Source organism: Tachyglossus aculeatus, chromosome 27 (genome assembly GCF_015852505.1).
Source record: "Tachyglossus aculeatus isolate mTacAcu1 chromosome 27, mTacAcu1.pri, whole genome shotgun sequence".
NCBI classification, from domain to species: Eukaryota; Metazoa; Chordata; class Mammalia; order Monotremata; family Tachyglossidae; genus Tachyglossus; species Tachyglossus aculeatus.
Genome location: NC_052092.1, coordinates 863,038 through 875,619, shown reverse-complemented (window position 1 = coordinate 875,619; position 12,582 = coordinate 863,038). Strand labels below are relative to the sequence as shown.

Genomic DNA, 12,582 nt, shown 5'->3' with positions numbered 1-12,582 from the left:
TTATTATTATTCATTCAATCGTATTTACTGAGTGTTTACTGCGTGCCGAGCACTGTACTAAGCGCTTGGGAGAGTACAATATAGCAACAAACAGATTCATTCATTCATTCAATCATATTTATTGAGCGCTTACTGTGTGCAGAGCACTGTACTAAGTGCTTGGGAAGTCCAAGTTGGCAACATCTAGAGACGGTCCCTACCCAACAGTGGGCTTACAGTCTAGAAGGGGGAGACAGAGAACAAAACAAAACATATTAACAAAATAAAATAAATAGAATAAATATGTACAAATAAAATAAATAGAGTAATAAATCCGTACAAACATATATACATATATCTAGGTGCTGTGGGGAGGGGAAGGAGGTAAGGAGGGGGCTCAGTCTGGGAAGGCCTCACGATGAGCTTACAGTCCAGAGGGGCAAACCTACATTAATATAGATAAATAAGTGAATAAATAAATAATGACAGATATACACATTCATTCATTCATTCAATCATATTTATTGAGCGCTTACTGTGTGCAGAGCACCGTACTAAGCGCTTGGGAAGTACAAGTTGGCAACATCTAGAGACGGTCCCTACCCAACAGCGGGCTCACAGTCTAGAAGGGGGAGACAGAGAACGAAACAAAACATATTAACAAAATAAAATAAATAGAATAAATATGTACAAATAAAATAAATAAATCGAGTACACATTCATTCATTCAATCATATTTATTGAGCGCTTACTGTGTGCAGAGCACTGTACTAAGCACTGGGGAAGTCCAAATTGGCAACATATAGAGACGGTCCCTACCCAACAGCGGGCTCACAGTCTAGAAGGGGGAGACAGAGAACGAAACAAAACATATTAACAAAATAAATAGAATAGATATGTACAAATAAAATAAATACATAAATCGAGTACACATTCATTCATTCATTCAATCATATTTATTGAGCGCTTACCGTGTGCAGAGCACTGTACTAAGCGCTTGGGAAGTCCAAGTCGGCAACATATAGAGATGGTCCCTACCCAACAGCGGGCTCACAGTCTAGAAGGGGGAGACGGAGAACGAAACAAAACATATTAACAAAATAAAATAAATAGAATAAATATGTACAAATAAAATAAATCGAGTAATAAATCCATACAAACATATATACATATATCCAGGTGCTGTGGGGAGGGGACGGAGGTAAGTGGGGGGCTCAGTTTGGGAAGGTCTCACGATGAGCTTACAGTCCAGAGGGGCAAACCTACATTAATATAGATAAATAAGTGAATAAATAAATAATGACAGATATACACATTCATTCATTCATTCAATTGATTGATGATGATGAAATAAGTGAATAAATAAATAAATGACAGATATACACATATGTGCCGGGGGCTGAGTGACTTCAACCGAGCCTTGGGTCAGTCTCTCATTCATTCATTCATTCAATCGTATTTATTGAGCGCTTACTGTGTGCAGAGCCCTGTACTAAGCGCTTGGGAAGTGCAAGTTGGCAACATATAGAGACGGTCCCTACCCAACAGTGGCTCTCTCCCAGTGAGGTAGGAAGCCCCGGCGGCTCCCGTCGGGCCCCTGGCCATGTGTCTGGCTCTCTCTCCCCGTGGGCGGACGGAAGCTGCGGCCCTGCCTCAGTTCCCACCCAGGTTGAGCGGCTGACTGGGCATCTCTCTCCGTGCCCGTCTGTGCCAACTTTTCCGTCGGCCGAGGCCCAGGCAGAGGCCTCGGCCCCCTGCCCGCCCCGACTCGGTTAACGACCGGGCCTCGGGGAGACAAGGCCGAAGCCGGTGGCGGACCCCCGATTTCCTCACGTCTTTTCCTCCACCCTCCATGACGTGATCCGAACCCCACTCCCTCTCCCCTCTGCCCTTCCTCGGAGGGGTGTCTTTTTAATATTCATTTTTTATTACGGTATCGACTTGACACCTGTCCACGTGTTTTGTTTTGTTGTCTGTCTCCCCCTTCTACACTGTGAGTCTGTTGTTGGGTAGGGACCGTCTCTATAGGTTGCCGACCTGTACTTCCCAAGCGCTTAGTACAGTGCTCTGCACACAGTAAGCGCTCAATAAATACGATTGATTGATTGATGGGTAGGGACCGTCTCTAGGTGTTGCCAACTTGTACTTCCCAAGTGCTTAGTACAGTGCTCTGCACACAGCGCTCAATAAATATGATTGACTGATGATTGATTGTTGGGTACATATTTATTACTCTTTATTTATTTATTTATTTTACTTGTACATTTCTATCCTATTTATTTTATTTTGTTGGTATGTTTGGTTCTGTTCTCTGTCTCCCCCTTTTAGACTGTGAGCCCACTGTTGGGTAGGGACTGTCTCTATGTGTTGCCAATTTGTACTTCCCAAGCGCTTAGTACAGTGCTCTGCACATAGTAAGCGCTCAATAAATACGATTGATTGATTGATTGATTGATGATTGATTGATTGATTGACTGTTGGGTAGGGACCGTCTCTAGGTGTTGCCAACTTGTACTTTCCAAGCACTTAGTACAGTGCTCTGCACACAGTAAGTGCCCAATAAATATGATTGATTGATTGATTGATTGTTGGGTAGGGACCGTCTCTAGGTGTTGCCAAGTTGTACTTCCCAAGCACTTAGTACAGTGCTCTGCACACAGTAAGCGCTCAATAAATATGAATGATTGATTGTTGGGTAGGGACCGTCTCTAGGTGTTGCCAACTTGTACTTCCCAAGCACTTAGTACAGTGCTCTGCACACAGTAAGCGCTCAATAAATACAATTGAATGCACGAATGAATGAATAAATACGATTGAATGAATGAAACCCCCCCCCACCACCACCACCATTTTCCCCTCAAACTCCAACAGGCTTTTCATTCATTCATTCAGTCTTAGTTATTGAGCGCTTACTCTGTGCAGAGCACTGTCCTAAGCGCTTGGGAAGTACAAGTTGGCAACACATAGAGATGGTCCCTATCCAACAGTGGGCTCACAGTCAAGAAGGGGGAGACAGAGAACAAAACCAAACATATTAACAAACTAAAATAAATAGAATAGATATGTACAAGTAAAATAAATAAATAAATAGAGTAATGAATATGCACAAACATATATACATATATACAGGTTCAAACCCCGGCTCCGCCAATTGTCAGCTTTGTGACTTTGGGCAAGTCACTTCACTTCTCTGTGCCTCTGTTACCTCATCTGTAAAATGGGGATTAAGACTGGGAGCCCCCCGTGGGACAACCTGATCACCTTGTAACCTCCCCAGCGCTTAGAACAGTGCTTTGCACATAGTAAGTGCTTAATAAATGCCATTATTATTATTATTATTTATTGAGTGCTTACTGTGTGCAGAGCACTGTACAAAGCGCTTGGGAAGTGCAAGTCAGCAACATTTAGAGACGGTCCCTACCCAATAACGGGCTCACAGTCGTGTGCAGAGCACTTGTCTGCTGTGTGACCTTAGGCAAGTCATTTCACTTCTCTGGGCCTCAGCCATCTCATCTGTAAAATGGGGATTCGATCCTACACCCTCCTGGTTAAACTGTGAGCCTCAGGTGGGACAGGGACTGTGTCCAGCCTGATTATCTTGTATCTACCCCAGCGCTTAGTACAGTGCCTGGCAACGGAAAAGCACATAACACCTTCCATTTAAAAAAAATTTGTGAGAGCGAGGAACAGTGAGTAGGTTGGTGTTAGAGGAGCGAACTGTGTGGGCTGGGATGGAGTGGGAGAGGAGGAGCGGGGAAGAATAGGAAGGAGAGAGTGGATTGATGCCTTTAAAGTAGTCAACCGGTGGCTGTATTGAGCGCTTACTGTGTGCAGAACACTGTACTAAACGTTTGGAGAAGTACAATAGATGGGATGGCGGTGGGAGGAGCACTGGGGAGACTTTATGGAGCGGCGGGTTGCGGGCCTAGCCGCTTGCCTGGGCCAGGAGGGAGCGGGAGGCCGCCGCTGCCATGACAACAGCCTCTCCGTTGCCGTGGCAACTGAGGGAGATGCGGTCACGCCTGTTTTCCCACTCAGGAGGAAGCGGTGGGGGGGGGGGCAGCTGTTCCTGGTGGGCCACAGGAGGGTGAGGAGGGGGCCTGGCAAGCGTGGGGCCATGTGGACCCCCCCCCAACACAAACACTCACAGACACCCAACATCTGCCAGGGATCCCCCGGCTCTCCATCTGACGAATGGGCAGCCTTCTCATCGCCTCCGTTTTCCCTCGAGCAAATCCATCCCGGTTCCTGGTCCCCCCCGCCGCCATCTTCCCTGAAGGGTCAAGAGGGCCTGCTCTGCCATCACCTTCCCTGAATAATAATAATAATAATGATGGCATTTGTTACATGCTTACTATGTGCAGAGCACTGTTCTAAGCGCTGGTGGGGGATCCAGGGTGATCAGGTTGTCCCCCGTGGGGCTCCCAGTCTTAATCCCCATTTTCCCGATGAGGTCACTGAGGCTCAGAGAAGTGAAGTGACTTGCCCAGGGTCACACAGCAGACATGTGGCGGAGTGGGATTCGAACCCATGACCTCCGACTCCAAAGCCCGGGCTCTTTCCACTGAGCCACGCTGCTTCTCTGAGGTTCCTGACGGCCTACACTGTTGCCCCGTTCCCTAAAGATTCCGCAAAGCAGCACTAGAACCCAGGCCTGGGAATCAGAAAGTCCTGAGTCTTAATTCTGGCTCCACCAGTTGTCTACTGGGTGATCTTGGGCCAGTCACTGCACTTCTCTGTGCCTCAGTTACCTCATCTGGAAAATGACGAGTGAGATGATGAGCTCCATGCGGGACCTGGACCGTGTCCAGCCTGGTTAGCCTGTGTCTACCCCAGTGCTTGTATGCTAGGCTGTATTATATACAGAAAATAAAATAAAAAATAAATGATGGCATCTGTTAAGCGCTTACTATGTGCAAAGCACTGTTCTGAGCGCTGGGAAGGATCCAAGCTGATCAGGTTGTCCCCCGTGGGGCTCAGTCTATAATAAATGCCATTATTATTATTATTATTATCCCCTTTTTACAGATGAGGTAACTGAAGATTATTATTATCCCCTTTTTGCAGATGAGGTAACTGAGGCCCAGAGAAGTGAAGTGACTTGCCCAAAGTCACACAGCTGACAGTTGGCGGAGCCGGGATTTGAACCCGTGACCCGTAATAGGCGCTTAATGAGAAAAGAAAGCTGCGGGGTCTTCTCTCCCCATTCTTCGATTCAGTCTCCCGGGAGACAGACGTGACTATGAATGAATGAGTCATTTATATTATGTAATTTATATATATATATAGGTGCATAACTTCTGTAGGGATGCCAGAGGGGCAGATACGTTCAGAAGGTTCCCATCCTGGCATTTATTAAGCGCCTACTATGTGCAAAGCACTGTTCTAAGCGCTGGGGAGGTTACACGGTGATCAGGTCACGTGGGACTCACAGTCTTCATCCCCATTTTACAGATGAGGGAACTGAGGCCCAGAGAAGTGAGCCCGGGCCCAGCGCTGCTCTTTGGGGGGCGTCCAGCTCGCTCCCCACTGCCTCCGCCCACTGGGTCACGTTGTCAGTAGCCGGCGGGAAGGTTTGGGGGGTCCGGGAGCCCCCCGGGCCCGGGGCCGGCAGAACTGAATCAGCGTGGCCTAGTGGAAATATATTAATGCCTGTCTCCCCCTCTAAGCTCCCTGTGGGCAGGAAATTTGTTCTGTTGTACTCGCCCAAGCGCTTAGTACAGTGCCCTGCTCACAGTAAGCGCTCAATAGATAACCACTGACTGACTGACTAGTAGAAGGAGTCCAGGTCCGGGAGACAAGCCGCTTACCTGCTGGGTGACCTCGGACGGGTCAGCTCGTATGTTTATATCCGTAATTGCTTTATTTATTCACCTAGTTATTTACGTACATCGTCATCAATCGTATTTATTGAGCGCTTACTGTGTGCAGAGCACTGTACTAATTGCTTGGGAAGTACAAATTGGCAACATATAGAGACAGTCCCTACCCACAGTCTAAAAGCATCAATGGATGTTCCCCCCTCTAGACTGTGAGCTCGCTGTGGGCAGGGAACGAGTCTATTTGCTCTTGTATCGTACTCTCCCAAGCGCTCAGTACAGTGCTCTGCACACAGGAAGCGCTCAGTAAATGCGATCAAATGAATCTCTGGGCCTCAGTTTCCTCACTGTTAAAACGGGGATTCGATGCCGTGTCCCATCCCCTTAAACTGCAAGTCCCGCGTGCGACCAGGGCTGTGTCTGGTTATAGTTTATCACCCGCGGTGCTTAGCCGAGTGTTTAGCACATAATAATAATAATAATGATGGCATTTGTTAAGCGCTTACTATGTGCAAAGCACTGTTCTAAGCGCTGGCACTGTTCTAAGCACTGTAGAGAAGCAGCGTGGCTCAGTGTGGAAAGAGCCCGGGCTTTGGAGTCAGAGGGCGTGGGTTCAAATCCCGGGTCCGCCACTTCTTAGCTGTGTGACTTTGGGCAAGTCACTTCACTTCGCTGGGCCTCAGTGACCTCATCTGGAAAATGGGGATTAAGACTGTGTGCCCCCCGTGGGACAAACCCGATCACCTTGTAACCTCCCCAGCGCTTAGAACGGTGCTTTGCACATAGCAAGCGCTTAATAAATGTCATTATTATTATTAGTAGTATTGTCGGGCCTCAGTTACCTCATCTGGAAAATGGGGATTGAGGCTGTGAGCCCCCCGTGGGACAACCCGATCACCTGGCTCAGTGGAAAGAGCCCGGGCTTTGGAGTCAGAGGTCATGGGTTCGAATCCCGACTCTGCCACACGTCTGCTGTGTGATCTTGGGCCAGTCACTTGGCTTCTCTGGGCCTCAGTTCCCTCATCTGTAAAATGGGAATTAAGACTGGGAGCCCCACGTGGGACAACCTGATCACCTTGTAACCTCCCCAGCGCTCAGAACAGTGCTTGCACATAGTCAGCGCTTAACAAATGCCAATTATTATTATTATTGTAACCTCCCCAGCGCTTCGAACAGTGCTTTGCACATAGTAAGTGCTGAATAAAGCCATCATTATTATTATTAGTGATAATAGGATTGATTAAACACATCACCGTGGGCGGAGCAGAGAGCTCAGGGAGTATTATTTGGACGGGGATGAAGCCGAGCTGAACTGGCAGGACACCCCAGCCTCCGTCCCCAACCTGAGAAGCAGGAATCGACCTCCCAGAGGTCTTCCCGGCCCCCCCGGGATACAACCTGATCACCTTGTATCCTCCCCAGCGCTTAGAACAGCGCTTTGCACATAGTAAGTGCTCAACAAATGCCATTATTATTATTATTATTCCCCGGGCCTGGTTCAGCGTGGGCATTGGCAGGTTGCAGGGTGGCCTTCTGGTGGCATTTTGGAGGGGCTCTGTGCTTGGCCTAAGGACAGTGTCCGCTCACGCGACGGTGCTCTGACCATAGTAGGGTCATTCATTTAGTCGTATTTATTGAGCGCCTCTGGGATGAGCCGGGACCAGGGCACAGAGGGAGAGAGAGTTCGTGCCCGGGGAGAGGCTGGTACGGCTTGGGGATGCTCCCGGGGGGCAGCCTGAGCCCGTGGGTGTTTCGAGTCATTTCGCGGGGGATTGAGAGGGTGATTCACAGCGGCCTCGTGACCCCGAGGGGGTGGCTGGGCTAGTGGGGGAGGCCGTTGGGCTCCTGGATTTGCCACAGAGAGGGAATTGTTTGTTGGTGGTAAACAAGAGCGCGGGGAAGAAGGCGTCCAACTGGGGCCAGGCGCCTCGGCGGAGGCCGGGAGCAGGGATGCTCCGACCTCTGGCCCTGGGAGCGGTCCCATGTTGGGAGCGGGGGGGGCCGGCGGGAGATAGGATGCAATCCCCCTTCTAGACTTTGAGCCCGTTTTGGGGTAGGGACCGTCTCTCTATGTTGCTGATTTGTCCTTCCCAAGCGCTTAGTCCAGTGCTCTGCACACAGTAAGCGCTCAATAAAGACGATTGAATGAATGAATGAATGGAGGTGGGAAGCGAGGACCCTGGATCCATCAAATCCCGACTCCGCCAACTGTCAGCGGGGTGACTTTGGGCAAGTCACTTCACTTCTCCGGGCCTCAGTTACCTCATGGCTCACTGGGAAGAGCCCGGGCTTTGGAGTCAGAGTTTCTGGGTTCAAATCCCGGCTCCGCCAGTTGTCAGCTGGGTGACTTTGGGCAAGTCACTTCACTTCTCCGGGCCTCAGTTCCCTCATCTGGAAAATGGGGATTAAAACTGTGAGCCCCCCGTGGGCCAACCTGATCACCTTGTAAACTCCCCAGCGCATAGAACAGTACTTTGCACATAGTAAGTGCTTAACAAATACCATTATTATTATTATTATTATTATTATTATTATTATTATTTGGAGTCAGAGGTCATGGGTTTGAATCCTGGCTCTGCCACCTGTCTGCTGTGTGACCTTGGGCAAGTCACTTAACTTCTCTGGCCTCAGTTCCCTCCTCTGGAAAATGGGGATTAAAACTGTGAGCCCCCCGTGGGCCAACCTGATCACCTTGTAAACTCCCCAGCGCTTAGAACAGTACTTTGCACATAGTAAGCGCTTAACAAATATCATTATTATTATTATTATTATTTGGAGTCAGAGGCCAGAGGTCATGGGTTCGAATCCTGGCTCTGCCACCTGTCTGCTGTGTGACCTTGGGCAAGTCACTTAACTTCTCTGAGCCTCAGTTCCTTCATCTGTAAAATGGGGATTAAAACTGTGAGCCCCCCATGGGCCAACCTGATCACCTTGTAAACTCCCCAGCGCTTAGAACACTACTTTGCACATAGTAAGCGCTTAACAAATATCATTATTATTATTATTATTATTTGGAGTCAGAGGTCAATCAATCAATCATATTTATTGAGCACTTACTATGTGCAGAGCACTGTACTAAGCGCTTGGGAAGTACAAGTTGGCGACATATAGAGATAGTCCCTACCCAACAGTGGGCTCAGCAGTCATGGGTTCGAATCCTACCTCCGCCACCTGTCTGCTGTGTGACCTTGGGCAAGTCACTTAACTTCTCTGAGCCTCAGTTCCCTCATCAGTAAAATGGGGATGAAGACTGTGAGCCCCACGTGGGACAACCTGATCACCTTGTATCCCTCCCAGCGCTTAGAACAGTGCTTTGCACATAGTAAGCGCTTAACAAATGCCGTCATCATTATTATCATTAAGGTCATTCTGTTGGGTTGGACTCTCCGAAGGGCTTAGTACACTGATCTGCACATAGCGAGCACTCAATAAATACCACTGATTGATTAATCAGTTGATTGCCAAGCTCTGGGGTAGATGCAAGATAAGCAGTTCGGGCAAAGTCCCTGTCCCTCATGGGGCTCTCAGCTTGGGGTGGAGGGAGAATGGGTATTGAATCCCCATTTTACAGGTGAGGAGACTGAGGCCAAGAGAAGTTAAGTAATAACAGTGATATTGGTTAGTGCAGTGCTCTGCACATAGTAAGCGCTCAATAAATACGATTGATGATGATTGGTTAAGTCCTTTCTGCGTGCCAAGGGAAAATACAAGATGCAGTCCCTGTCTCCTAAGGGGCTCACAGCCTAAGGCGGTGGGAGAACAGGTATTGAATCCCCATTTTACAGATGAAGAAACTGAGGCCCAGAAAAGTAATAATTGTGATCTTCGCTATGAATAATCATCATCGTTAGTATTATAGAGAAGCAGCGTGGCTCAGTGGAAAAAGCCTGGGCTTTGGAGTCAGAGGTCACGGGTTCAAATCCCAGCTCTGCCACTTGTCAGCTGTGTGACTTTGGGCAAGTCACTTAACTTCTCTGTGCCTCAGTTACCCCATCTGGAAAATGGGGATGAAGACAGTGAGCCCCACGTGGGACAACTTGATTACTTTGTATCTACCTCAGCGCTTAGAACAGTGCTTTGCAAATAGGAAACGCTTAATAAATGCCATTATTATTAATATTATTATTATAGTCATTGTGGTATTTGTTAAGCACTTACTATGTGCCAGGCACTGTACTAAGTGCTGGAGTAGATACAAGCTTGAAGCAGCGTGGCTCAGTGGAAAGAGCCCGGGCTTTGGAGTCAGAGTTCATGTTTTCGAATCCCGGCTCCGCCAATTGTCAGCTGTGTGACCTTGGGCAAGTCACTTCACTTCTCTGGGCCTCAGTTACCTCATCTGTAAAATGGGGATTAAGACGGTGAGCCCCGTGTGGGACAACCTGATCACCTTGTAACCTCCCAAGTGCTCAGAACGGTGCTTTGCACATAGTAAGCGCTTAATAAATGCCATTATTATTATTATTATTATTACAGTGCTCTGCACACAGTAAGCGCTCAATAAATAGACTGTGAGCCCGCTGTTGAGTAGGAACCGTCTCTATATGTTGCCAACCTGTACTTCCCAAGTGCTTAGTACAGTGCTCTGCACACAGTAAGCGCTCAATAAATACGATTGAATGAATGAATACGATTGAATGAATGAATACGATTGAATGAATGAATAAATACGATTGAATGAATGAATACAATCAAATTGGATTGGACACAGTCCCATGTAGGGCTTCCAGTCTTAATCCCCATTTTATAGTTGGAGAAGCAGCATGGCTCAGTGGGAAGAGCCCGGGCTTTAGAATCAGAGGTCATGGGTTCAAATCCCGGCTCTGCCAGCTGTGTGACTTTGGGCAAGTCACTTCACTTCTCTGGGCCTCAGTTCCCTCATCTGTAAAATGGGGATTAAAACTGTGAGCCCCCCGTGGAACAACCCGATCACCTTGTAACCTCCCCAGTGCTTAGAATAGTGCGTTGCACGTAGTAAGCGCTTCATAAAGGCCATCATTATTATTATTATTATTCTAGTTGAGGTAACTGAGGCCCAGAGAAGCAAAGCGACTTGCCCAAGGTCGCACGGCAGACAGGCGATGGAGCTGGGATTAGAATCCATGACCTTCGGCCTCCCAGGGGAGGGCTCAATCTGCTGGCTCAGTGGAAAGAGCCCGGGCTTTGGAGTCAGAGGTCATGGGTTCGAATCCCACTCTGCCAAATTGTCAGCTGGGAGACCCTGGGCCAGTCACTTAACTTCTCTGGGCCTCAGTTACCTCATCTGGAAAATGGGGATGAAGTGCTTTCTATGTGTGCCAAGGACTATGCTGAACACCGGAGAGGTGGAAGATAGGTTGGGCAGAGTCCCCGGCCCACATGGGGCTTACAGTCTAATGGCCGTGGCAGGTGGAGGTTTAGGGGCAGCACCGAAGCAACGTGGGCTAGTGGAAAGAGCCCGGGAAGGCCCGGAAGGCCGGCAGGGAAGCCCGGCAAGCCGGCGGGGCGTTTTCTGGAGGCCTGCGGCAGCGTAGCTCAGTGGAAAGTGCCCGGGCTTTGGAGTCAGTGGTCATGGGTTCAAATCCCGGCTCCGCCAGCTGCCAGCTGTGTGACTTTGGGCAAGTCACTTAACTTCTCTGGGCCTCAGTTACCTCATCTGCAAAATGGGGCCCCTGTGGGCCAACCTGATCACCTTGTAGCCTCCCCAGTGCTTAGAACGGTGCTTTGCACATAGTAAGCGCTTAATAAATGCCATTATTATTATTATTATTCGCCGCTTCTTCTCTCTCTCCGGTCCGCAGTGGGTGTTGGCGTTCGAGATTTTCATCCCCCTGGTCCTCTTCTTCATCCTCCTCGGGCTGCGGCAGAAGAAACCCACCATCTCCGTGAAGGAAGGTGAGTTGGGGCGGTGGGGCCGGGGGGCAAATTTGGGAATATCCTCTCCTGGGGCGGCGTCACGGCCCCCCGCTCCCGCCCGTACCCCTGCAGCCCGGCCACTGCTCCCGCCAGCTCTCGGACGGAGACCCCCGCGGAGGGCACAGGCTTGGGGAGGGGGAAATGAGCCCCCTCGTGAGGGTGGGGGGCCAGGGGAGGGCTAGCAAAGGGGAGGACAAAAAGACGGCGCGGATGGAAAGGCGGTCGGAGTAAGCCGGATGCCCGCAGCGGCAGGAGAATGCAGCCTGTGAGTGTCTGTGTGTTGTTATTATCGATGTCATTATTATTCTTATGCTATTTGTTAAGCACTTACTATGTGCCGAGCGCTACTCTACGTGCTGGGGTGGATAATGTATCAATCATTCATTCAGTCGTATTTATTGAGTGCTTATTGTGTGCAGAGCACCGTACTAAGCACTTGGGAGAGTACAATTTAATAAGCTATTGGGTGGGGACCGTCTCTATATGTTGCCAACTTGGACTTCCCAAGTGCCTAGTACAGTGCTCTGCACACAGTAAGTGCTCACTAAATAGGAATGAATGAGTGAATAAGCAGACACATTCCCCCCCCATTCATTCATTCATTCAGTCGTATTTATTGAGCGCTTACTGTGTGCAGAGCACTGTACTAAGCGCTTGGGAAGTACAGGACGCGATGAGCTTACAGTCTACAGGTAATCTAATCCAAACGGGTACAGTCCCTGTCCCACATGGGGCTCTCAGCCTAAGTGAGAAGGAGGACAGGCATTGATTCTCATTTTCCAGATGAGGAAACTGAGGCTCAGAAAATTCATTCATTCAATGGTATTTAGTGAGCGCTTACTGTGTGCAAGAGCACTGTACTAAGCGCTTGGGAAGTACAGGTACACAATGA

General features: G+C 48.9%; 1 protein-coding gene across 2 annotated transcripts in view; it reads left to right on the top strand.

Moving 5' to 3' along the window:
- ABCA2 (ATP binding cassette subfamily A member 2) overlaps positions 1-12,582 on the top strand; it is an 86,585-nt gene that overhangs the window by 14,994 nt on the left and 59,009 nt on the right. For both annotated transcript variants that reach the window (XM_038767713.1, XM_038767714.1), the window contains exon 2: positions 11,576-11,669. In XM_038767713.1, the coding sequence (XP_038623641.1) occupies positions 11,576-11,669 (94 nt within the window). The remainder of the gene's footprint in view (positions 1-11,575; positions 11,670-12,582) is intronic.